General features: G+C 43.5%; 1 protein-coding gene across 3 annotated transcripts in view; it reads right to left on the bottom strand.

Moving 5' to 3' along the window:
• Positions 1 to 272: 272 nt before the first annotated feature.
• The window catches only part of capn15 (calpain 15), a 38,697-nt gene continuing 14,365 nt past the window's right edge, over positions 273 to 24,604 (bottom strand). For 2 of the 3 annotated variants that reach the window (XM_037980648.1, XM_017418326.3), the window contains exons 2-12: positions 19,152 to 20,802; positions 12,764 to 12,972; positions 11,167 to 11,350; positions 10,351 to 10,574; positions 8,402 to 8,527; positions 7,675 to 7,827; positions 6,184 to 6,345; positions 5,863 to 6,098; positions 5,607 to 5,776; positions 3,670 to 3,848; positions 2,613 to 2,790 (exon numbers count right to left, since the gene is read on the bottom strand). In XM_037980648.1, coding sequence (XP_037836576.1) covers positions 2,613 to 2,790; positions 3,670 to 3,848; positions 5,607 to 5,776; positions 5,863 to 6,098; positions 6,184 to 6,345; positions 7,675 to 7,827; positions 8,402 to 8,527; positions 10,351 to 10,574; positions 11,167 to 11,350; positions 12,764 to 12,972; positions 19,152 to 20,780 — 3,450 coding nt within the window. In that variant the 5' untranslated portion in view covers positions 20,781 to 20,802. Of the gene's footprint in view, positions 2,791 to 3,669; positions 3,849 to 5,606; positions 5,777 to 5,862; positions 6,099 to 6,183; positions 6,346 to 7,674; positions 7,828 to 8,401; positions 8,528 to 10,350; positions 10,575 to 11,166; positions 11,351 to 12,763; positions 12,973 to 19,151; positions 20,803 to 24,604 lie in introns of all 3 variants that reach the window. The other variant, XM_017418325.3, reaches the window with a different exon arrangement.

Here is a 24,604-nt window from a genome sequence, read left to right as displayed (position 1 = left end):
TATGACAACCAAAAATGATTTTTAATTTAAAAAATTTTATTTGGTCCATTGGAACCTGAGATTGAAAACTAAACATACATATTTATACACTCAACCCCCCCCCCAAAAAAAAAAAAAAAAGATCAATAAAATATATAATCACATTCGTCAGAGTTTATCCTTTTAACATTAGGGTTCTGATTTCATCTCTACTATCGTACTTTTATTTGAACAAATTTAAAAGAATCAGCGGAGTTTTCCCACCCCCCCTTTTCCTTTCCTTTTTTAAAATATTTCGTCATGTAGGTTTGCAGTCTGTACAATTTACAAGGGAGGAAGGACAAAGGAGAGGGGAGAAAAAGGCATTGTGTTGGCTGCACCGACAGTTTCTTCTCCCAGCAGCAGGGGGCGCCCTGACAGCAGAGGAGCCACCAACACAACTCAAGAGCCCCGACATGACAATTCAGACAAAAAGAAAGCAGCACAAAACAACAACAACGAGACAATAAAATAAGAATCTCATGTAAATGTAAAGTGATGCCAGCAGTGATGCTTCATTTTGAGGTGCCTTTGTCTCTGCAGGCGTCTCAGTGCAGAATCATTTCATGTCACGCTAATCCTCCCGGGCTCAAACTATAAAGCCAATCTATTTTATTTTTTTATCACATTTCTTTATCCATCATTTCTGAGCCCGGTTAATTAACAGCATTCATTAAAAAAAAGACAGGCCTGGAAAAAAAAAGAAAAAAAATCACTTGTACAAATAAATTAGACACTAAATTCACAGCTCCACGGCTGCGACCACGCGCGCACTCCCACACACGACACGCAGACATCTGAAAGTGGTCATTACGCGGGATGTTTCCCAGGAAAACATACGTACTGCTACCTCAGGACGGGATTTAATTAGGGAGACTTTCCAATGACGGAGCGGCCCTGCAAGCTGTTCTGGAGAGGAGGTGAAGAACAGCCTGGCGCTCCCAGTGAACACGCGGAACGAGACTGATGGCTACGGGTCGCGGGAGGGACAGAGCTCACGAGACGACTCGTTTTACTCGGTGTCACAATCCGCCCGAGGATTTGGATCCTAAATCTCTACAGAACAGTCGGTGTTTGTATGAGCGCACCAGGCTTTCGAGTGTTCCCACATCTCACAGCGCAACTTTAAATTGAAAGTCGCCCACTTTGTCCTTTCCTTTTAGTACCGCATTTATCTTCTCCTTTTCTCTCTGAAACAACTGGGTTGCCATGGTGAGGTGAGGACCGAAGACTCAGGAGTAATGGCTTTGACCTGAAGAACTGAGACTTTGACCTAAACGGTGACCTACATAAAACAGCTGTACTTTAAAACCAACTGCTGAAGTGAACGTCTCAGGGGTCTCTCGTCTTATAAAGCCGCCAACTCTGACGAAATGATCACTTGTGATTTTAATAAAGACGTTTCTGTTGCTGCTAACATGCTGTTATTATGTTCCTGTGGAGGAGGAGGCGACGTAGATGCTTAGGGCTTCTTCCCCAGCAAGCTAAAGTAGTCCCTGATCTCCAGAAGTAAATTCAGCAACTCCTTTTAAGAGTCCCCCTGTGGCAACTCGAGTCCCTTTAGTGCTCATCAGCCGCGCTAACGCTTAAAAACTGACAAACGGGCGAGTGTGGGGAAAAATGGATACGGACTGACCTTCTTCTCTGGCTGCGACAAGCCTAGAATGCGAAAACGCAGCCAGATATTACACCGGGAGGATGCACAAGAAAGATATGTACTGACTTTTGAAGTCCGAACGTCTCAGGAGAGCTGGCAGGAGTCCGCGCGGCGACCCGCCCCCGCCGCCGAGACCGCAAACCGCCAAGTGCTTCCACCACTAACAGCAACAGCAGGGACAACAAACGGAGAAAGAATGCAGCTTTCTGGGCACCTGCCATGACAATTAGATTAATGTACAAAATAAGGGTTGGTCCTGAGTTAGACAGCACTGTGTGGATAATGGCTTTGTTGACAACCTCACAATTATGGAAAAGACAAGAAGGATCAGCCATAAAAACAAGTAAGACTGTAGAAAAGAAACCCAGATCACGATGAATAATGTTTGATGGGTATGGCTCATGATGTACCATTCTGAGGACTCCAAGTGTCCCGTCCTGGTAAATATCTTTGTGGACGATACGTAGATGAAGTGTCTGACTCGTAGTCAGATGGCTCAGTAGTTTCTGAAGCTCACCGAGGGCTGACATCTATCACACATACAGCGGAGACTTCCAGCGTCCATACACATCCTGAACTCAAAGTAGTTTGAACTGGATGCTCGAAGGTGATGAGGAAAAAAAAAAAAAGATCACGTTTCCCTCATTCCATCCGGACATGGCACATCCACTTGGCAGGAGGCAGATGATGGAAAAACAGCTTTGTTTATGGAGCATTAAAAGGAGAGCACAAGAGCGCTGCCTATAGATTTTACCTTTATGTTTTACATTTAAAAAAAAAAAAAAAAAAAAAAAGAGGACACACAAAACACATCTTCCTCTACATTTTTTGGGCTCCAGGCAAAAACGTCCCTACCTTTGCCTTCATTTTCAGTGCTCAGACAGTTCATTGGATTGGAGTCTATAGGGTTCGAGGGATAAAAAGCGGGGCGGGGGGGTCATAGCGGCCTGGGCCGGTGCAGGCCGTCGATGTCCGGGGTGAGCTGGGGGCTGTGGGTGGACTTGGTCGGAGTCCAGTCCCCCAGAGAGGCCTGGGCTGCCTTACGGTGAGCCAGACGGTGGGTGATGGAGAAACCAGCGTTTCCCTCCAGCTGAGAGAGCACCACCAGCACCTGCCTGCAGGGGGAGGCAGAGAGCAGAAACACAAAGGTAAATACTAGAATATAAAATATCGCAACATTTCTTCACACTTAAGAACTCCTAAATAATATGTCTTTAACTACTGATGGACTATAGCAGCACAAGAGAAGTTTGAATTAGCAAAACATGAAACCAGATTTGAAGAAGTCAAAGCCTTAATGGAGGAAAAAGGTTAATTATTAGCACATCTAACTGAATGTATTTTAAAGACAAAATAATAAAGTGTTATACTGTATGGTAAAAATAAAGGTTTACTGACTCTATAAAGATGAACAGGATACAACTTTCTCGTGAGTAAAACTACTGATGCAAAGGCTTTAATCTGTGTCCCGCCAGTACATTAAATAGTGAATAAAATATTATAAAATGAAACACAAAATTGCAATTCTATATCTTTTAAATAACTGCAGTGGGCTGTTATTTGCATAATGAAGAGATGGTCAATAAATGGGGACTTTTAACAGTTTCACATCAGTTGGCTGTAACTTTCCAGTGACAAAGTCTCAAACGTGCATTAATGTGAACCGTTATCTGTCTGTATGAACGCAAGAGAAGCTAAATGCAGGAAAACTTAATGATGTGTGAACGGCTTCAGTGCGCAAGTGCGTCTGCCTGCCTACAACTGTGAGATAAGTAAGACAGAAAACAGAAGCTATTAAAGTGTGGCTGAATCCAGCCTGAGGAAGATTATTACGAAGCACAGAGCTCCGACTCTGTGGGACCACTTTGTTCATGCAAGCGTGTTTGTGTCACACGTTCCCTCAAGATTTCTGCCCGTCTCTTGTTATATTATGAAGTTCGTGAAATAAAGCCTGGCGTGAGAACGATATGGGGGAGCGGGACGGGCGCACGTACCTGTGTAAAGGCGGTACGCTGTCGATGGTCTTGAGGCTGCCGCGCGTGGACACCACGTTGAAGCTGTCAGTGCAGTCACAGGAGACGTGGAGGTAGTACTTGGGGTGGCGGTTCTCCACCACCACAATGAGCCCCGCCCAGCCGTGGGTCAGGTAGTAGCATGTCATGCCCTCGCGGCCCTGAAAACACGCAGGGAGTTGGACACGTGGCAGGAGAGAATGAGCAGGAAGGGCCACAAGGAAAATGAAAGTCATTTATTCCTGATACAACATGTCCTTTAGGTTTACTGCTCCTTCTGTTGTACAGATATTGGGCTGAAATGGGGTACGGTAGTAGCTCAGAGTCATCCTCAACACATACTCTGAGCTACTATCAGATTGCACAAGGTTTAGGTTAAAACTTTGGCATGAAAGGTGGCAGGTTTCTTTAGCAATAAATTAAAGAAAGACAGCATCAATATTTAGGAAAAGGACTTTTTTTTACATCAAGATCACTGACTTTTTTTATGCAGCTACTGTTGATATTTTTCGAGGACAAATGACTAAAAGACAAACGAAAGAAAAGTGGAACTCGACTGCCTTTTCACCTCCTGTTCCGCACAATACTAATCCATTAATAACTGTGTCAGCAACACAAAGCGCTTTCCTCATTAATAAAAGGTGTTGCCTGAATTGTTTCTTGTTAATTACAATTCTTGATTATATCCATGTTGGTAAAACACTACAGCTGGTAATCATGTGCAGCTGAATCTCCGACCTTTGATTGCGAGTTAGGTGATCCCATGCGTTAAAAAGCCTTTTTCCGTCTCCTGAAATGACAGCACTCGACAGTATGGAGGTGCTTAGATGAGGCAGAGATATTTTTCGACTTGGTTTGATTAGTTGTGTGAGAAGCGGATATAACGTATCCATATTTGGACGTCAGAAAAATCCCAATGTCTCTGCTAAGGAAGCTGTTCCCCTGCTTTCTCAGTGTTTTAGGTTCCAGTTCATACATTTCTAGATAATTCTATATTTCTTTTTGGTCTTTAATCTCTATGCTTTAGCAACACAATTCCCAGATTTACTTTGAAAATGGTTAAAATGATGCAGCGTGGGAAGCATGTTTCAGGGGCGAAAACATCTTAACCCCTTAGGAGGAGGGGGAAAACCTCGTACTCAGGAAAAAAAGCACATGACAGAGGAGCGCAAAACTTATGGATGAGTGGAAAATCTATTTCCACGGTGAGCAGAGATCACTATGAGTGCACAGAAAGATTAAATCATTCTCTTTATTGTAGGTAAAGATGCTCTGAAACTAGTTAAATTGCAGAAAAATGATTTTGACTGACAAACAAACAAACAAACTACCGTCAAACTGATGAAAAGAGGAAACTGCGCGCTGTTTGTTCAAAGAAGAAGTGTTTTGACTCTGGTTTGAGCTCGTGCAGGATGCTGACTCAGCATTCACGCCATTGTTTTCCTGTTTCTTGATTTTTTAATTTGTTTTTTTTCCCCGTGTAATTACTTCTGCACACTTCGTGCCAGTTGAACCATTCGTGTGCCAAAACGTTCAGCTCATTCAGGAGATGGGTGCTCTGACTTTTTGGTTTTTAGACTTTTATACGATTAGATCATATCAGTCATGAGAAGGTGACAATCATTTGATGAAAACCAGAAAAAGACAGCGGACAAAAAGCAAGAGCCGATGATGGATTCAGCCAAGTCAGTGAAGTTACCCAATCACTGAATATAAATGGTAATAGCTACGTCTAACACATAAATTATATTTTCTACACTGATGTATTCATTTATAATAAAGACTTGACACTTTTTTCACACCTATTTTCCTACGTTTAATAGAATTGTCTGAAACAAAGATCCTGAGGAACTGAACTGTAAAATTATGTTCAAGGATGATGAAACTGTGTGTCGGATGAGAGACAGAGAATGTCTCACCTCGTGTCTTTCTCCTTTGTTTTCAGTGAGAAGGATGATGGCGTCAGCCAGCGTGGTGGAGGTGGCCTCCACCTGCTCCACCATCACCTGTCGGGAGCTGTAGATGGCCAGTATGTAACCGGGGAAGTCCTGGCTGGGCCGCCGTCCCGTTCCACTGGTGGGGCTCGAGACTGGGACGAAGACAAAACAAGTGTTTCTATGGGTGTTGTGGCTGGAAACACGGAGGTGTTACATGTTGCTGTGACCGAGAACCTACTGGGCGTGGGCGGACCTCCCGCCATGCTGACATTCATCTGCCAGTGATTGAAGGCGCAGCAGACTACAGCGTACTCCCCCGGCTCCAGCATGACATCGCAGCCGACAAACTTCTTCACCGCCCGCTTGCTGTGCGCCAGCAGGCGTCCCAGCGTCAGCTTGTTGCCGCTGCCGAAGGAGGCGCGGAACACCATGATGCACAGGTCCAGCAGGTGGCTGTCGGCTGTGTCGGAGCGCCTGGGGAGGTGTTAGGAGTGTTAGAATAAGAGGGAAAAACAGCGAGCGCGGAAAAGGAGGAGGGGACACGCGGCGGGCAGGCTACCTGCTTCCCTCCTGGAAGAGGGCGAACTCCAGAGCTGTCCTCTCCAGCACCGTGAGAGCGGTGACCGTGATCGGGCCGCTGGCTTTGCTGGGGAAGCAGCCTTGTAGCCTCACCTCCTGCCAATCCGAGTGGATCTTACAGATGTCCACTGAGTCAAAGTACCTGTGGGGGAGGAAACAGGAGCAGTCTTTATGGGAAGAACAGAGAAAGGACCGTACATATCTGTAACCTGACAAGTTTTGACTTCAAGAGACAAACAAATTTCCTGCGTGCTTGAATTTATGTTAAATTCAGTCTTTGTGATGAGAGAATGATTTTATAATGCTTGAGATCAAATTTGACTTTTGCTATAAGTCACAGTTTGCAGTCAAGGTTACTTTTAGATCTTTTTCTCTGCTTTCTATTTCAGATTGTAATACAGCTCAATATTCTTGCTGCCATTAGCAACATTACTGCTATGACACGATTGTCTCACCTTTAGGGACGTGTGACAACTCTGTAAGTACAGGAGTTCCTGTACTTCTAGTCTTGATTAAATACCTAAATGTTTCGGGGCTCACCTATTTCTATTGTAATAGCAGAAAAAGGAACAATTTTTATAAAAAAAAAAAAAAAAAAGACAGGATGAATAAATCAATTATGAAAAAATAAATGAAACCATTTTCCTGGCAAATCCCAAGTAAACATGGCAAGTGTCAAAAAACAAAACCAAAACCACAGTCACTGCCTGTAAACACCACATGAACTATTTCAACTACAGAGACAAGTGATCATTAAATCCTTCATCGTATTTAGGATAATGTAACAATAAAAGAACACGCCGAGTTACTTCACTGGCACTCGCTGATAACAAAAGGTTTGACAGCGACTGTTTAAACCAGCTGGTGGTGAGTAAATCTTTTATGGGAGTCGTCACAGGATTTAATGCATTTGTGACAGCAGCTTGTTTGGCATAAACACCAGAAGTGGGTGAGTGCAGCATTAGCAGTCACAGGCACCCCGGCTCAAATTTCATGAGGAGAAATAAAAGAAAATTTCAAAAAAAAAAAAAAAAGATCCTAATCAGCCACAGATTCTGTCTGTAAGAACATCAGTGCTATGACAGCTTAAAAATCTTAAAATCAGTATCGACTGAAGGAGGTGTTATGACTATTAATGGCCAGTAGAGGGCAGAAGGTTTAACTGAGAATGAGCAAAGCAGGAGTTATTGTATGTGGTTAACATTATTTATAAACAGGGTTGCATGGATACATATTCCAGTGCTCTTTTTATTGCATCTGCTTAATTAAAATTAGCCTGTAAATTACTGTAAATATGAGAAATTTGAAATGCAAGGCAAGATTCTACTTGAACCTAAAAATAGTTACCATTTTTACTGAATCTGAGGCAAATAAATGTGCTGTTATGAATTATTAGTTAAGGACGAGCTGGGCATCTTTTATGAAAAGCAAGAAATTTTTTTTTTACATTTTACACAGAGAAAGGTATTACTTTATGAAGTCTGTGTACTCCATCCAGAAGACTCCTTCGCTGCTGCCGTGGGCCATCAGCTCACGGCGGAGGTGCTGCGGCCAGTCTGTCCACTCGTCGGACCAGTTGCCGTTCCAGGAAAAGCGGCCCCACGGGTTACGCAGCCGCAGCAACCTGCAGCAGAGGGACAAGAAGGCGAGATGACAAAAAAGGGATGAATAACTACAGACTGGAGCCAGGCAAAATGGTGACTGTTGTCTGAAAAAAGGAGAATACAAGAAGAAGTGTTTAAGATGAAAAAAGAAAAAAGAGAGAGAGAGCAAGTGGATCACTTTTGCCAAACTGCTTTTCATTCCTCAAGATCTTTGAAGGGAGACAATGTGTCATCCAGCCTCCCAATCTGACTCTTTGTGGCAGTAAATTAAAGTGGCCATGCGTGACTCTCGGGTAGATTACATCTCAGGCTTTTGGCTACTTTCAGCTTCTTTTTGTGGGTAAAACTGAAGAAGCCTCCTTTGTGCGGACTTACAATGCGTCCTCGATCAGAGCGATTAAACTGAATGTGTGCGTGGAGCCTCGGGTCCATTCACAAAAGATTTAATTTATTCTATGAAAGTTGAACCCAGGAGACATTTTTATCACTAACTGTATTATGAAACACGGAGGCAACAGTCGCTCTTGTTCAGGATGTTTTCGTTTTTCGTGCAACCCTGCGAGCACAAAGACGGCCCCGCAAGTTTGTCCGTACCTGTAACCCTGGACGTCTCGAACATCCAAGATGGAATAAGCATGTCGAGGCCTCAGACCCAAGGACTCGTAAATGGCATCGTCTACCTTCATGTTGCCTCCTCCACACGAAGCCCCCATCAGAAACCTGTAACACAAACAGTAACGTCCAAAAACCGATTCAATCACACAGAATTCCAGAGAAGAAATTCTTGAGGTTTGTGTATGTTATGTGTGTGTTTGTGATTGCGTGGGCACCGCACCAACAGGAAATAAAAGTTTCAAACGAAGCCGTAATCTATCTGAGCTTTTCCTGCCTCATTATCGTCCAATCAGTGTGAGGCTCTCCTTCACGGCTTTGCTCCGTGAAGTCGGTAAAACACGTTTTTCTCCCCAAGTTGCATTTTCTATGGGTTCCAGGAGGGCGAGCCACACCGGCGTGACTTCGACATACATGACACACACTTTACCTCAACTTCCACAGCTCTGTGAAGCTTTATTTATGCTCAAAATCAGCACGGCTAAAGCTTGACAAGAGAAATTTCCTCTTTTGTTGTTGTAACGAAGAAAAATGGGAACAAAACAATTAGGACCGCCACGACCAAATCGGAGCAAGCATCTGTCAAAGGAGGGAAATTATATAAGAGAGGATTCTTGCTGAGATCGTACGAGCAGAAATCATCTTGCTGACGTAGTTGTGTTGCAGGACAGAGATCGCCAGCATGAGTCAGAAAAGGAGGAGCAGGAAAAGGAACAGAAGTTGTCCGAGATGCGTGTCAGCAACGTTCGGTTTGGTGAAATTATTAGATCAAAGCTACAGGCTGGGAGTTCGTTGTCACAACAATGAGGTGAGCGAAAGCCGGCGTTACAGTTTAATGTGTGCTTGTGTTAACAGGAGACCTTCATCTGGTAGACTAGGTGGTTGCTTAGCTACGGCACATTATGGTACACAAAACATCTGTGCTGTGTTGTTTACGGAGCCATAAAATGTCCATAAATGCATGTTGGATTGAAATGCTACTGTACATGTGGCAGGAGTTAATTGTCACGAGAAGGAGGGGGGCGGCGTGTTTGTTCTTTCTTTTTGACGACTTGTCAAAGAGAAAACGAACACAATGGAACAAAAAGATGACAGACAGGGTGAGATTCAAACTGTCCCACAGGAATGATGTAACTTCTGACCATTCACCAAATCAAATACCACCGCAGCTATACAAGTCTGTCAGGCTGCACGATAACACACACACACACACACACACACACACACCTCCTCGTTTATCACTTCTCAGACACAGGCTCAGGTAGATTCATCTGTGACTTCTTATCTGAACAAACATATACAAAGACAACGTTAAAATCCCTCGGTAATATTGCATTTATTTCATGAACTCATCAGTTTAACAGTCACTGAAAAAAGAAACTCTTTAACTTCAGTGTTTTTCCTCACCAATTGTTACGGTTATATACACGTTATTAACCTGTAACTGTTTTACCAAAGGGTGATCATTACCATTCCAACCACGGTTATTAACTTGAAGTCTGTGACGGGAAAATGGGGGGAAATAAGTGGAAATAACTTAGGTTTTATAGAAAAGATGTTTTTACCGCAGTCTAGTCTCCATCTGCGATGCTTCTGTCCACCCTGATGCTCAGACTCTTCTGTTCCTCTTAAAATCACTCCACTGGCTCTAAAAGCTGACTTTTAGTTGCTTCCGTGGTTTGCTTTTTGAAACGTTGTGAATTTATTTGTGTCGATTTTTATGTTGCCTGTAAAGTGTGGCACGTGGTTTAGTCACTAAAGAGTAAATCCTTGTCAACTGACCAAATTAAAAACATAATGAGACATTTATAGTGGCTTCCAAATCAAATATTCAATTAATTTACCCCATGGAACAAATCGCCGGCCCCCCTCTCTGAGAAATTTCTCTGGGATTGTTCGTATCTCTTTCCTGTGCGACAGCGAACTCTTACCCGGCCTCCTTGGAGCTGAGCATCTTGGCCCAGATGAGGTCTGTGTCGATGGGCTCCTCTCGGGGGTTGGTGGAGCTGACCTGCAGCATGAGGGAGTCACAGGGAGCCCCGGTGAGCGTGGCGAGGCCCTCGATGGCGCGCCCCGCCTGCAGGGCAAAGTAGGAGCCGTGGAGCTTGGCCAGGGCCTTCTCGATCAGAGCCACCCACAGCTGCTTCCTCTGAGCCTGGAGTGACACGAGCACAAAGAGTCTGAGCGAAGATGACTCACTGGGAGAGGAAGTTATCGTTAATGTTGAGCCTGTCTCCAGTCAACCTGTTAGCTGTGACTAACCCTCCCCCCCCTCCCCATGTTTTCTTTGATTTTGAACTCCAGTCTCGACAGGGAAGATGTTTACCTGCTCGAGAGGCCAGCGCTCCTCTCCAGCAGGTAGGTGTGCTGCTTGAACTTCATTGTGCTTTATTTGTTGTGTAATTAAACTCTTCATTTGCGCAGTATGTTTGATTAATTAGATACACTGTGGGGTCCTTTGAGATAAAAAGTGACACAATGAGCCAACTTGATCTCATTATTATAGCAGATAATTATTCGGGGTTTGAGCGAGGTTCACTCGGTTGAATTAAAGGCTTTTAAAAGAGGCTGAATCACACGCAGAAACACACTTTCAAGGTCATATTGGCCAAAGCATTAAAAGAGATCAATGAAAAACAATAAATCGTGTGGTCTCTATGTTTAGGGAAAGATGACTTTTAAACATAAATTCAATTTTTTTCCCCTGTAAGTGTCTCTTTCTCAAGGGTTCCCCACATTCTCCTGACCTGGGAAAAGAGGAGGTAGCCGTAGTCGTCGCAGGGCAACATGTCGTCCACCAGCACCGTCGTCCACGTTCCGTCTTTACACAGCCGAACCTGGTAGGCCCCCTCCGGGCAGATGGTCCTGGTGATCATCACTCTCTCCACCAGCTCGGGCCGCTCGGCTAGCACCGCCAGCGCACTCAGGAACCTACGAACGCATTCAGCTTGATGAACAATTGGTGACGCAAAAATTGACGCTGATTGTAGTGATTGGTCAAGAAAGACAGGTACGCTGAGGGAGTGGGGGACGTACAAAAGCATTATGAAAAGAACAAAAAAGGGGGAAAAGAAAGACTGACGAGCTGCCATTAAGCTGTAAGTGTGGCATTAAAATATTCCGTTCCACAGCTCTACCTTGAGCAGTTCTGAAGCTTTTTGCATAATTTGCCCTCATTTAAAATCAATCACATTTGATGAGTCAAGCCTCTATGCCTCCTGGTTACCTCCCCATTACTGTTAATTCACCCCCCAGCAAGGGCTGAACTCCTAATTAGCTTGCAAGAGAAATTAGTTATTAAAAAGTCCAGATACATCTGAAAAATGCTAATTCTTCTACACAAGGGAGATACAACCGGGGACACAAAGATCCTACTTACAAGGAATGGATTTCAAAGTGGACATTACCGCAGACTGAAACGCCACTCAGTATTCATGAAACGGTAACAAAATGTCAAATTTTGTTAGACAAAAAAGCCAAACTATAATATTTGTCTTGCATGCCGTAGATTTAGCGCTGATTTTGCACACCAGCATTTAGTTTAATTGCATCTGTTTAAGCCTCTTCTTAGAGAGGCATTTGGATGGCAATAAAACTGGTCAAAAGAATCCAATAAAAATTCAATTAGCTGCATCAGATTACGACTAATGTCAGCCTTTGTTGCAACCGTACTCAAGGACAAAGGTGAATGGGACTTGTGGGTTTCCTCCGCTGTCAGGGGTGTGTGTGTGTGTGTGTGTAAAATGAGTGAGAAATGAAGCGAATGAGGAAGAATTTGGGTTACATCCTGTTGCGAGAGAGAAGATTTGCCTCTGGGGAGGGTTATTTTTGATAAGCTGTGTGCTGGTGATGATGTGGAAAGTTGTATTTGGATAACTTTGTGAGGAACTGCTCTTTGTTGTGTGTGTGTAGGAAGATGGAAAATGGCAGCACGCATCGAAGGACAAACAGAACAAGGACATGGAGATAGAGTGTGTGTCCAGACCCACACTGCTGTGAATAATTTTCCTGTCAGGTGTATCTGTACATCTGTCCAACTACTTCTTTTTCACCAAAACAATTTTTCAGTTTTGTGCTTTTATTCCCTTCACGTATCGTTTCACTGACCCTCTGTCACTGTCCTCATCTCTGTAACTTCAGGGAACAACATTCACTTCAAGCAGACTTAGTGAAAAACCACAGGGTGAGAGGTGTTAAATGCCGTCACTTTTCATTCCTCCAGCCTTAGACTGAGAAGAAACATTCTTTTTTTACTTTAGCGATGCTACTGTTGGTGGTTTGTCTCTGAACTGTTCAAAGAAAATGACAATGATGAATGCTCTGTGTTTGGTTCCAGCAGCTCACCAGCAGTTCCCAAGAAGCCCTTGGAGGATGTCGGAGGGCCTCGGCGTGCGGAAGACGGACCATTTGACACCTCGGTCTTTGAAGTTGCTGCAGTTGATCTCGTGGGGGCGCAGCCACTTTTTGATCCGCTGCTGGACGCTGTCGCCCTCGGGGAAGCCCACGGAACGAGGTCCCGGGGGGAAACTGTCATCCACAAAGTTCACAGAGTTCTAAACAAAAGGGGCGAGACAGAGACGGCTGAGGTTAGAGAGGAATGGTGAGACACAAGCAGACCTGTTCAGTTCTCAGAAGAGTCAGAAGATTAAAATCTAAGTGTTGCAAACAGCTACTGCAAGCGTGGAAAAGACTGAGCTTAAAGCTTATTTTATTGTTTCCATGTTAGCTCTTATAATTAAAAGCCCCTTCAATTCACTGCATGAGCCATGAATAATTGCCATTAAAGTAATAATGTAGGTCTTTTGAAGCTTGGTTCCATGAAAAGGTTATAAACAATTATGTTTTTACCTGTTGTCAATAATAGGGGTGTATATATATATATTTTGATGCATGGTGATGCAGACATAAATGATTCTAAATCCATTTAAAAATGTCAGAAATTTATTAATATTTAATGGTAATGATATCCTGCAAAAGGAGGAAATCTGAAATGCGTTGTGTGCAGAAATCAGACTGTTGACGGCGTGCACACAACTGAAACACGACATACAAGCAGCAGCTTCTGCATTAACTCCTGAGACCCAAGCTTTTGTTTGGTGTGCATTTTTGTTAATGCAGTGTCCTCGTAGGAGGACGCAGGGTCTCAGGAGGTTAAAAGCCAGCGTTTGGACGTGCTATGAAAAAAGAAAAGTACAAATTATATTCACAAGAGCGGCATTATATGCAAGTTGTGTACATGTTTTTACCCGAAGGTAGAGGAAAATCTACCGGTTTTCGACGCCATTTCTAACTGTAGTGATTTGCGAGGAAGTCTCCAGAGTGTATCAAAATGTTTGCAGCATGGGACGATGTGGGCAGAGGTGAGCAACAAAATAACGGCTTAGATTACATAAAAACAGCGTTATTTTTCTAAAACTGGCCGTGCGAAAAGCAGCCACGTGGCTCACAGGTAACTTAGTTGAAAACAATCAGAATTCAGTGAGACTGCACGAAGGTTTTGCCCGTTTTCTCGCAATTTTGAGCCGTCGACTGCTCTCCAACAGACTCAACCCAGTGAGATACTACCTTTCGATGCACCCTTCGGAGCCAAGACAAAACATGATCATCCTGTGTTGAAGATGGTAACAGCTATTTCCACACTCTGCACAGGGATCACAGTGGTGGTAACTCTGAAGAAAGCAGGGAAGATGGCTCAAACGTGATGCATGGGCATCCATCGACACATAATCTTATGTCACTGTACTCGGCACTTTGACTCCTTTTTTGTTCATTTAGTTCCCAAAACGTTCCTTGTTTGAATGACAACCATTTTATACTGCAGTGTAGTGCAAATTATTTTTGTTTCTTTTAGGTCTGAGAGATTGTATGGTCAGGATTTTGTTTGAAAGTTGATTATAGCTGCATTGATTGTTTTATGAACATGTCGCAAGCCTCTGATTTGAAATCAAGTCAAGTTGTGAGGTGCCTAATGATTCCCACCTTTAGACAGCTCTTTGAACAACCTCAGTTTGGAGCTAAATCAGATCTGATTGACCAGCTAATGGCTAGTCCGAGAGGGGCCAAGAAGACCAAAAGTAAATTGCTGCTGTCCTAAAAACAGTTAAAAAAAATTAAAAATTCACAGCGGCTCATGCAATTAGTAGTTGATAAACCTTTACATTGCCATCAATTTTGCATTAGTTATTTAGATAAAATTCTATGGTTATTTACAAGTGCAAAAACTGGCAGCACTTTTTCAGCTTGGGGCACTTCCAGCAAGAATATCATAATGTTTCTAACAGAATTACAGTGTAATGTGAAGTTGATGGCTAAATAAAGGTCTATAAAACAGTGTTCTCATGAAGTACTATGAAAGTTTTGAGGCTGGAGATGTTTTCGGACATCAATAATCCACCTTGTTCTTCCAACCCATTCAGATCTTTAGTTTGGTCCAAATTAAACTCAATTTTTCCCAAAGTGAAGTTCTTCAAGGAGCAATCCACAACAAGTAACAATTAACAATGTTAATTGCTCATAACCATTCCACAGAACCCCACTTCATCAGAACTATGCTCCTCATGTGGAGGAGGAATCATATTCGTTGTTAGTGCGGCGTCCTGCATGAACACAACAACAATACAAATGTAATCATTTTCTCAACAAGACAGAAAACATAGCAAATGTCCAAACCACTTGAAGTGCCTCAACGTTTTACATTTCCCAAAGAACACGGAGCATTTTGAATTACATATCCTGAAACGGTGAAATGTGTCTGCCCTGTACAAAGGAGCTAAATTACATAGATGCATTAACATATAGAGACATCCAACCTGAAACCCTATCTGCCCATCTGAAACACTCATGAGCAGACCTGGGAGGCACACCGAACCATATTATATTTCCTATATACAGTGTAGGGAGTGAGCTTGGCCAGTTGTGTTGCGAGGCACGACTGGTGGCTCAGAGTGAAGCGAATTGATTGGTAACCCTCCCCCACAATTCCATTCTGCAGCTTCGATGCAGCATCAGCTCCCTGACAGAATCACTTCAATGCTTCCTTTCCGCCCAAACCATCCCGGCGTCTCCACATGGCTTACAGAACCTGGAGCTCATTGGATTCTGATGAGGCTCGTGCACAGGCTTCGATTTCGAGGACACAAGTGGAAAGCAAATGCAAAGATTGAAATTAAAATTAAAGAAACAAAAATTATATACTCTAGAAATGATTAGGAGAGCAAAGGAATGGGAAACATGATATGTCAAACGTGGAGGAGAAATAAAAGCTTTACCTCGTACAATTGGATAAAACTTTAATTATGTTTCCCTGTTAATGCTAAGTTGTGACAATCTGAGTTGCATCAGCATGAACTGGCTGTCCTCAGTGGGTAAACCCAGCCGGGCTGCCTCTGATTCAAACTCTGGGTACATGCCAGCATGTAAATTCATGACTGCAATCAGCCAATTCATTGCTGAGTTAGGGGAACCTGCTGCTTTCCTTTTATCTCCCAGACTACACCGAGCTGGCAACCAGACAAGTTTTTTTTATTTTACAAAGACAGTGAACGTGTAGCAGGATAGCTACATGGTCTACATGATCTCTTAAAATGCGGCAACGAGGAGCTACAGCGCCGGATTTCACAGACGCACGCGAAACAAAACCATTCAAGAACAGCCCGGCGCGCACAGAGCCATCACAGACAGCGGAAAAGCTGTCACTGCAGGCAGTCAGAACTTCCGATCCGAAACGCAAACCAAAATCTCAAATCAAAGAAACGCGCAGCATGAAGGAAACTGGAAAAAAAAAAAAAAAAAAACTAACATTTTTTCCGTTGCCCTCTAAGAATAAAACATGGAAAGAGTGCACCTGAAGCCCAAAGCTGTTAGCAGTTTGAATGTTTCACAGCAAATGAGCAGGAACTTTAAAAGGGCCACCGTCGAGAATGCACCTTCCAATCTAAAAAAACACAAACACAAACAACAACAACAATCAAGAACACTTAGAAGGAAACAAAAACAAGAGAGACATATGGCTTTCAGGCTAAAACACATTACCCCTTACAACATAACACCAGCTCCACTGCTGGGCTTTATTGTTTAATGCTATGTGGACAAACCATTACATGAGCCGATACTTGTATTTCAGAATCAACACCACTACAATCTGCTTAATCCAATAAGTCGAACAAAAGACAATCATCTGGTGCGAAACAACCGCTGTATACCTGTTGGCCCACCCCACATGTCTTGAATAAAAAAGGGCAAACAAAAAGCTCTTATCTGTATTAAATTTCCTCCACTGATGTTGTGGTGCTTGTTTAGTGTCGGCCCCCCCTCACGCAGAAGGTTTAGAAAGACAAACACCTCTCGCTTACCAATTTGCCCCCCTTTATTGGTTTGATTCCTAAAACAGAGACGCACCAGTTGATGTTTTTAGTGATTAAATTCACTACAGGAGGGGAGCGGATCACTTCCTCTCCTCCTCTCTTGCTCTGCTGCTAAAAATAAGCTTGCCCTGTCTTCACCTTTATACATACACGGCAAGCAAAGACACACACAGCAGAATTGACTGCAGTTGTGTGGACAGGGTATAATAGGGGTGGGAGGTGGCAAGAGGATAATATATTTAAAAGCATTAGCAGAAAGGAGGGGAAAAAAATATAAGAGTAAGCACAGACAGATGTGATGAAAGAAGGAGAGGAAAAAGAAGAGCACAGAGGAGCAGAGCCACATAGAGATAGGACTAGAAGGAAATGGGAAAGATGAGAGAGAAAAAGTGTCATTTTAATAACAATCTTAAATTAGGAAGAGAGGGGTAAGAGTGGGAATGAGGGATCTCAGATATCCTTCCTCCCTACTGAGTCAACTTCCCTCCCACGCTTGCAGAAATGTGCCCCGTGACTTTCAAAGAAGGCATTAATAATGCATTCTAAAGCTCACTTCACGCTATTGTAAACATGAGATGATTGGTGCAATGCCGGTGTAGTAAAAAAAAAAAAAAAAGGGGGGGGGGGGGCACCCGCTCAGACACTCAAATAAATTCAGCAAATATCGGGCTGCTACATCAATCTAAAACTGCTCTGCACTCGGCAGGTTGAGTCAGATTTGTCTTATTAGTCTCAGTGTAAAGCGGTCTTAACAAATGGGTTTAAAACGAAGCCTACTGACAGTTCGGAGTACATATCCATGACAACATAATAAAGGCTTATCAAAGGTTCAGCTCTGCAGAGATGACTTAAGCTTGAAGCAGTTTGATACAAAGAAGCACCATAAAGGCTGTCACATCTTAACTATAGTTGCTAGGGAGGACGCCTCTATGTTTCTGAACAGCTGGGACTCTGAATCACACCAATCAGATGCCACAAGCGAAACAAAAGACCTCAAAATGGTTTTGATCTCTGATCACTAAAAGCAGATGCAGAAAACAGGCAGAAAACATTCAATGGCAACAAATTACAATCAACAGGATTTTACCTTCACTGAAAAACCTTTATGGTTAATTCTTTGACATGTATACATCTCATTCAAATGTGTTATTTCGGCACGTATACTAAAATGATCTGAGCGTTTTTATTAAAACAGGCAACTAAAGCAATGCAATTCCCTTTAAAGGGAAATTACATTCAAATGAAAAAGCTTTTATCTCTGAACAGCAGGCCTGCTTTGTGCTGCAACAAGAATCAAAAGGGATCATACAAGAGGTACAATCTTAAAAAAACCCCAAATATTTAAGAAATATTGGAAGCAAATTAATTTGGACTGAGAGCATCTCTGAATGTAAAAAAATTAGACACTCGGGAATTGGTGTGCAGCTCGTTTAGTTTTCACTTGCTGGTAGTTTAAAAAGGAAGCTAATGAAGGGAGTGCAAACAGAGGAAATAAAACCTAACATTTCTCTGAAATAAAACAAAAAGTAAAATTAGAGAAAGGAAATTGTGCACAAAAAGGCAGTGTGACAATAATTATATCAAAGTATATCACTATATGTGTAGTATGCATGAACCCTTTGCTAGTTAAGTTTTTGCATTTGCCTCCTTTAATATGCTTCATTTGTAATGCATCACATCACACTTAATTTATTCTAAGAAAGCCTTCCCAAGAACCAGAGCTGTTAAACATTTCTAATTGGTTAAAGTATTCATTGCATTTTATTTCCATTTTTCTATCCCAGTCATCTTAGGTTTAATTTCAGCCGCAGCTAATAAAATCTATTAATTAAAAGTTGAACCAAAGAAATAGTTGTTGTTTGTAAACATTTCAACTCAATCACCAGTGCAGCTTTCAAACGGATGCAAAAAAAACGGAGAGAAATTAGACCAATAACACATTCATCTTTGATTATTTTATGGTTGTTATGCAGCAATGTTCCAAGGCACAGACGCAAACACCCCAGTTCTTGTCGAAATGTGTAACATTAACAGATTTTCAGTTAATGCAGCTGAAGTGCACTTTCTGCTTTTATTGCTCTTAAGCTGATGTTTGACCCAGCACAGCAGCTCTAACACTCCAGCAGTGTTGAGGAGGCATGACACAAATTCACAGACTTAATTTGTCGAGTCTAGAGTATACCTTAGACCTCGGTGGAAATGCAATAGACTTATGGCCTGGGGCTCCTTAAAAACCCCCCAAAGCCATTTCAGTTTGGTGTGCTGCAGGATTCCACCTGAGACAGCCTGAAGGCTTTAAAAAGTCACCTAAAACAGCCAGTGACCAAGCCATTGTAGAAGTTCTCTGCTAGAACTTAAGTTTCTCTTACCTCTCTGCAGAAGCTAACAATGTTCTCCCAGAGCTCCTTGGCTTCACCCTCATCGTTTCGTCGCCGGGCCTCCACGTGCATGCTCTCCCTCCTTTTTAGGGGCTTAACCACCTTGCGAAGGGTGAGGTACTGCTGGGGTGTGTGGCATGCTGCACAGTTCTTGGCCTTGATGTCGTTGAGAAGCGTACATGCCGGGCAGCTCCACTGTCCTACCTTCTCCTGAAAGCTAGGCGAGGCGGAGGATGAAGAGGAAACGGAGGACGCAACAGCGGACGAAGAAGGAGGAAAGCCCCGGGCCTGTTTCCGTGTTTTGTGACCTGAGGAGGAAGGTGTGCAAGAGCACGATGCAGTGCTAGACCCTGTTGGGAGCCCACAGTGTGTGCAGCAGCGGGCCAATGGGGGCTGCTGCTCCTGAAAGCCGTGCAGTTTGGAAGAACCACAAGCTGAGCACTTGTGTGCGCCTGTAGGGTTGCGCAGGGTGCACTTGGAGCAGGCCCAGGTGCTGAAGTCCGGACTAGAGGGGCTGGCTGGAGTAAATCGTACCGTTTCACAGCCTACCAGGTCAATGAGGTCGGCACCAGCCTGTGATGATCTGCAGGCCTCACACTTCGATGAGCCGTTAGGGTTGGGCAAGGAGCAACTTGGGCACTTCCAGGTGGGCACAGCAGAGGAAGCAAGGTGCGGAGTCACAGGGTGGTGCGGCGTGTCTTCTTCTTCTAAAATGCTGAGGCGCTTGCTGGGGTACAAAGGTTCCTGGGGTTGTGCGTGCTTAGGCTTGGCTGGTCGCTGCGGGCCTGGCTGAGGTGGCACAATGGCTGTTGATGGGGAGGTGGGGCTGGGAGTGTTGGTTCCAGGGTTTTGAGGACGCCCCGGAGGGGGTACCTCTCGTCTACTGCGGGGCACAGGATTATTTTGGAGGGAAGGGAAAGAAGCAAAAGGTGAAGAGAGGGCCTGTGAAGACACATTGGGAGATTCTTGAGGATCACATGGAGGGGTTGTGGTCGAGTCATCTGTTAGATCGATGAGTAGTGGTGCCGATCCAGCTGTGGGAACAGGAAACCCCAGGACAGGCGTACGTACCTCAGGCACCACGAGTGCCTCTGGGGGGATTTTAGGTAAAGACAGTTTTCTGGGTCCACCACAGGCCGAGCATGACATTGCTACAGGTGTGTTGTGAAGTGTGCACCGTGAGCAAGCCCAACCTGAGTTCTGCCCCTCTGGTCCAGCAACCTCTCCATTGCTCTCAGATCGTCTTAACACTTCCTCTTTAGCTGGAAGCTGTCCGTTGGGCTCAAGCACAACCGTAGGGATAGTGGTAGGTGTTAGAGGTTCGTTCGCAGCAGGTGGGAGGCCATTGACAGTCACGGCTATGGTGGTGGTCGGGGAAGTGTTGGTGCCAGAGGATGAACCAAAACCACAGACAGAGCAGGCTCCAGATCCCTGGGGGTTGTTGAGCGTACAGCGTGGACAGGCCCAGCGATGTTCCTCGGTGCTGCTCAGCCGCAGGATCTGGTTGAGATCGGGTTTCTGGCGCGGTGCCTCGCAGATGGAGCAGCGAGGTGCCGCACCTGTGTTTAAGAAGGTGCAGCGTCCACATGACCACTCGCTGCCTCGCACTGCTGCTGCCATGGAGCCAGGAGAGTGAGAGTGGCTGGAAAACAGAAAACAATGAGTCAGGACAACTTCGGTGAATAAATCCATCAGTTAAAGCTTTCCTTTTTGCCGTATAGCAGGAGGCGCTTGGCAAGAATAAATACATATTAAGTGCCCGACTGTACAGGTTCTTAAGATATAGTATTTTGGTTATATTCAGAGCAATGTTTTAACAAAGTGTCAATTGAGAGAAAAAGAGAGAAGTATGGCGGAAAGTCAGAGTAAAAACATGCTTCCAGAAAATAAGGGTGATCATCTTCAGGAACAGGATGGCAAAAACATTTCCAAAATTGCAAAACGACCTGAGATAATATTAGAAAAGCAAAATGGAGTGCGAGAGGGAAAGATTAGCCTGTTCAGAAAAAAATAAAATCTCCCTCCTGGGGGGACTGAGGGCAGTAAATCCGTACACAATGACCACCTGATTAAAGCCAGGAAGACAGCATACAGAGGAGGAGCCAGAGGGGTGGAGAGGAGGGAAGGCTGCTTGCCTCAGAATATTAGGCCAGCAATGCCTGAGTCACCCTGACTGACACTTATTAGAATGAGAGGAACACACAAGATCTCTTCCACTTAATATTAGCACCTCTCTTCCTGCTTGGTGAATGTTAATGCAGTGTAGATGGGATCAACTTCGGGTCATGTCAATCCAGTGCTCAAATGGATTTCAAATGGATGAGTGTATTAAAGCGGGCAGCACTTTATGACTGGTATACTTTTAAGAGAAATCATTCATGCATCCGGAGGAAAAGCTATTAAAATCCAGCTATCATAAATACATTTAACAATACTCAACTGCTGTATACAACACAGTGAAAAAACACATCTTTCTAGTCAGGCTGCTCTGTTGATTTCTGCTTCCTATAATTTTAAACTTAAAGCAATCTCTCATTGTGGAAAGACTTGTTTGTGCAAATCATTCTGTGGGCCTGCAGGTCAGTCAATCTGACTTTATCGACAGTGAGTATATTAAGGCCTTTAGAGGGAGTGCAGCACAGCTGGATACTTCCAGCTCTGCAGGAGGGGGGCTTAAAAAAATACACAGCCCCAAGGGGACAGACAGGGTTACCATCTGAAAAAGTCCATAAATGTCACTGTCACTCGGGCTGTTCATGTGTGAACAACAACAAAAAGAAGGTAATGTGGGAATTTAGCGAAAGTGGAGCATGAGGTGCTAAGAGCTGGGATACTGTGGTGCTTCTCACATCGATCCCAGAGGGAAAGATGCAGCCCACAAACTGACAGGAGCTTGGGGTTCTGCTCAAGTTTATTTATGTTTTGTTGGATTTTGGTCAGATTGAAGGCTGCTTTGGGAAACACCTTCATGAGAAAGCACCGGTTTTGTGGCTATATGTAAAATGTATGCGCCATGTACAACCCCCAGCCAAAGAAGCTGGGACACTGTGTAAAATGTAAATAAAAAGGTGAAACATTTTCAGAATAATATTAATCAGAAAATTGGGAAGACTGAATATCTACAGTTCATAACATCAAAAGATTTCAAGAATCCGAAGAAATCTCTGTGCTGAAAAGACAAGGCTGAAAGTCAAATATTGGATGCCCGTGATCTCTGAGCCCTCGGGCAGTGCTGCATTAAAAACAGGTCTGATTCTGGTTTGGACATCACTGCATGGGCTCAGGAACACTTCCACAAATCTCTGTCTATAACAACAGCGCCATCCAGAAATGCTGTTAAAGCTCTAGCACGCAAAGAATAAACCATGCTTGTGTGTGAACGCCATCTAGACACTCAGCCGGTGTCATCACCAAGGTTTTAGAACATGTGCTTCTATCCAGCAACAAATCCGTCAAAGATTCAGGATTGTTGGACATCTATACTACATCAGACAAGAATGGAACAAAAACAAATCTCCAGCAGCTGCTCACCTCAGTTCCTAGATGTTTAGAAGAGGATGCTTCACAGGGGGAAACATGGCCCTCTACCTTGTTTGCTTAGATGTGATGCTATTATAAAATTCAACATTAACTTTATTGTTTTTCCCCATCCATAAATATACAATTTCTTAGTTTAAACATATGGGTTTATGAGATTTGTAAATCATCACAATTTGTTTTTATTTACATTCTACTAAATGTCCCAACTTTTTCACAATTGGGGTTGTAGAACCCACCTTGCTTTATTTAAAATATATTGAAAACTTCGTTTTTAGGCCAGCACGGTGTCCTAGAACTGTCATCTCACAGCAGGGAGGTCTTCGGTTCAAATCTTTGTGCAGACTGTGTGCAGTTTGCATGTTCTTCCTGTGCCTGCATCTTATTTTAGCAGGTACTCCGGGTTTCCTTCCACAACAACAACAAAATAAATGGTATTCGATATTCTGAACTGAATGAAATGAATATTAGCTTGCATGATTTGTGTTTTCTATGGGCAGGCAATGAGGTGTACCCCACCTGACACCCCTTCAACCCTGAACTGTGTGTTTTCATATTAGTGCACACACAAAAAAAAACCTGCATTCTCACCAGTCTTACAAGATTTAATTACCGCTGAAAAAAAGCCTTTTTTGGATAGACAGGATAAATCTTTCTCCTCTCAAATGCACTGCCGTGTGTGCTGGCCAGCAAACTGCCCTTAGTTCAACTCCATTAAACCCTTTCAAATCAGGCAAATCTTCAGAACCCAGGGGAACCTCTTACAGATAACGTCTTGCTGCCAGCACACTGTGGCTTTTCTCTCATCAAGTCTCCTCCCTAAAGTAAAGAGAAAAATGACAGCAGGGAGAGACGCAAATGTGTCACTGTGGTGGCTCAAGGGCTTGTGCATCTGTGTATAAAGGTATGCAGCCCCCACCTCAATAAATGCAGCATAGAAAAAATACCAAAGTAGATTTTTCATTGCTTAATGTCAGACACCATTAGCGCTGCATTCACTCTTCAACTAAAGTATATAAAGCAGGGCTCTCTTAAAAAGAGGAAGAGTTTCCAATGACAGCGAGTAAAACAAGCAATAATTAAATTTTATGAAGAAAATTAATTATTGCTTTGTTTTCTGTTCTCCTTTATATCACAGCACTAAAACAAATAATCACAGTAGCTATGAAACTTTCTCTTAGCCCATTAAATTAGGCCATTTTTAAAGCAGCTGAACACACTGTTTGTTTTGAGTCTACAGCACATTTTGTGCAGCCTTAGGTTGAATAAAGTGGCAGCCTCATGCTGACTTGATGGCAAATGTTCACACTGTGTTTTGGCTCTCTGAAGGCCTACCTATCTGAGGTTCGCAAACAGCTACGACACCACCAACAACAACAGCAAGTGTCATCACCTCATGTTTGATGACAGCTTCTACCCTGTGGCCATTTTCAGAACTGTCAGTCCACTTTCATCTCAGACGAGGGAGCAAAGTCACGGTGTCATGCATCCTCATGGAGGCAAATGATCTTGTTGTGTGCAGATGTCAGAGCTTTTAATTACAGTAATCAGACCTAAATTATTTTTCATACCTAGATAAATCATCATTTATTCTCATGAGCATCTCGAGAGGAAAGTAACACATTTAGCACGAGGATGAATTCGGAAACCATTATGAGGGCACAGACACACACTTTTGTATGTAAAGTACTGTACATGCCCGCAGCAGAAGATGAACCATTACAGCTTGTGATCCCTGACCCTACTTAAAAAGGACATTTTCCATGTTCGTGGTCCGCTCGCTCACAAGAGTCTGTAAAAATACACATATTCACATAGACACATGCATGCATACACCTTTTGTCCTTGGCTTTGTGCTAAGTGGAGATGCTCTAAAAGTGCTCACTTCAGCTCATCAGTTCCAGAGT

This window comes from Kryptolebias marmoratus, linkage group LG17, assembly GCF_001649575.2.
Source record: "Kryptolebias marmoratus isolate JLee-2015 linkage group LG17, ASM164957v2, whole genome shotgun sequence".
In the NCBI taxonomy this organism is placed as follows: Eukaryota; Metazoa; Chordata; class Actinopteri; order Cyprinodontiformes; family Rivulidae; genus Kryptolebias; species Kryptolebias marmoratus.
The sequence above is the reverse complement of the archived record's forward strand: the minus strand, read 5'-3'. Positions and strand labels throughout refer to the sequence as shown.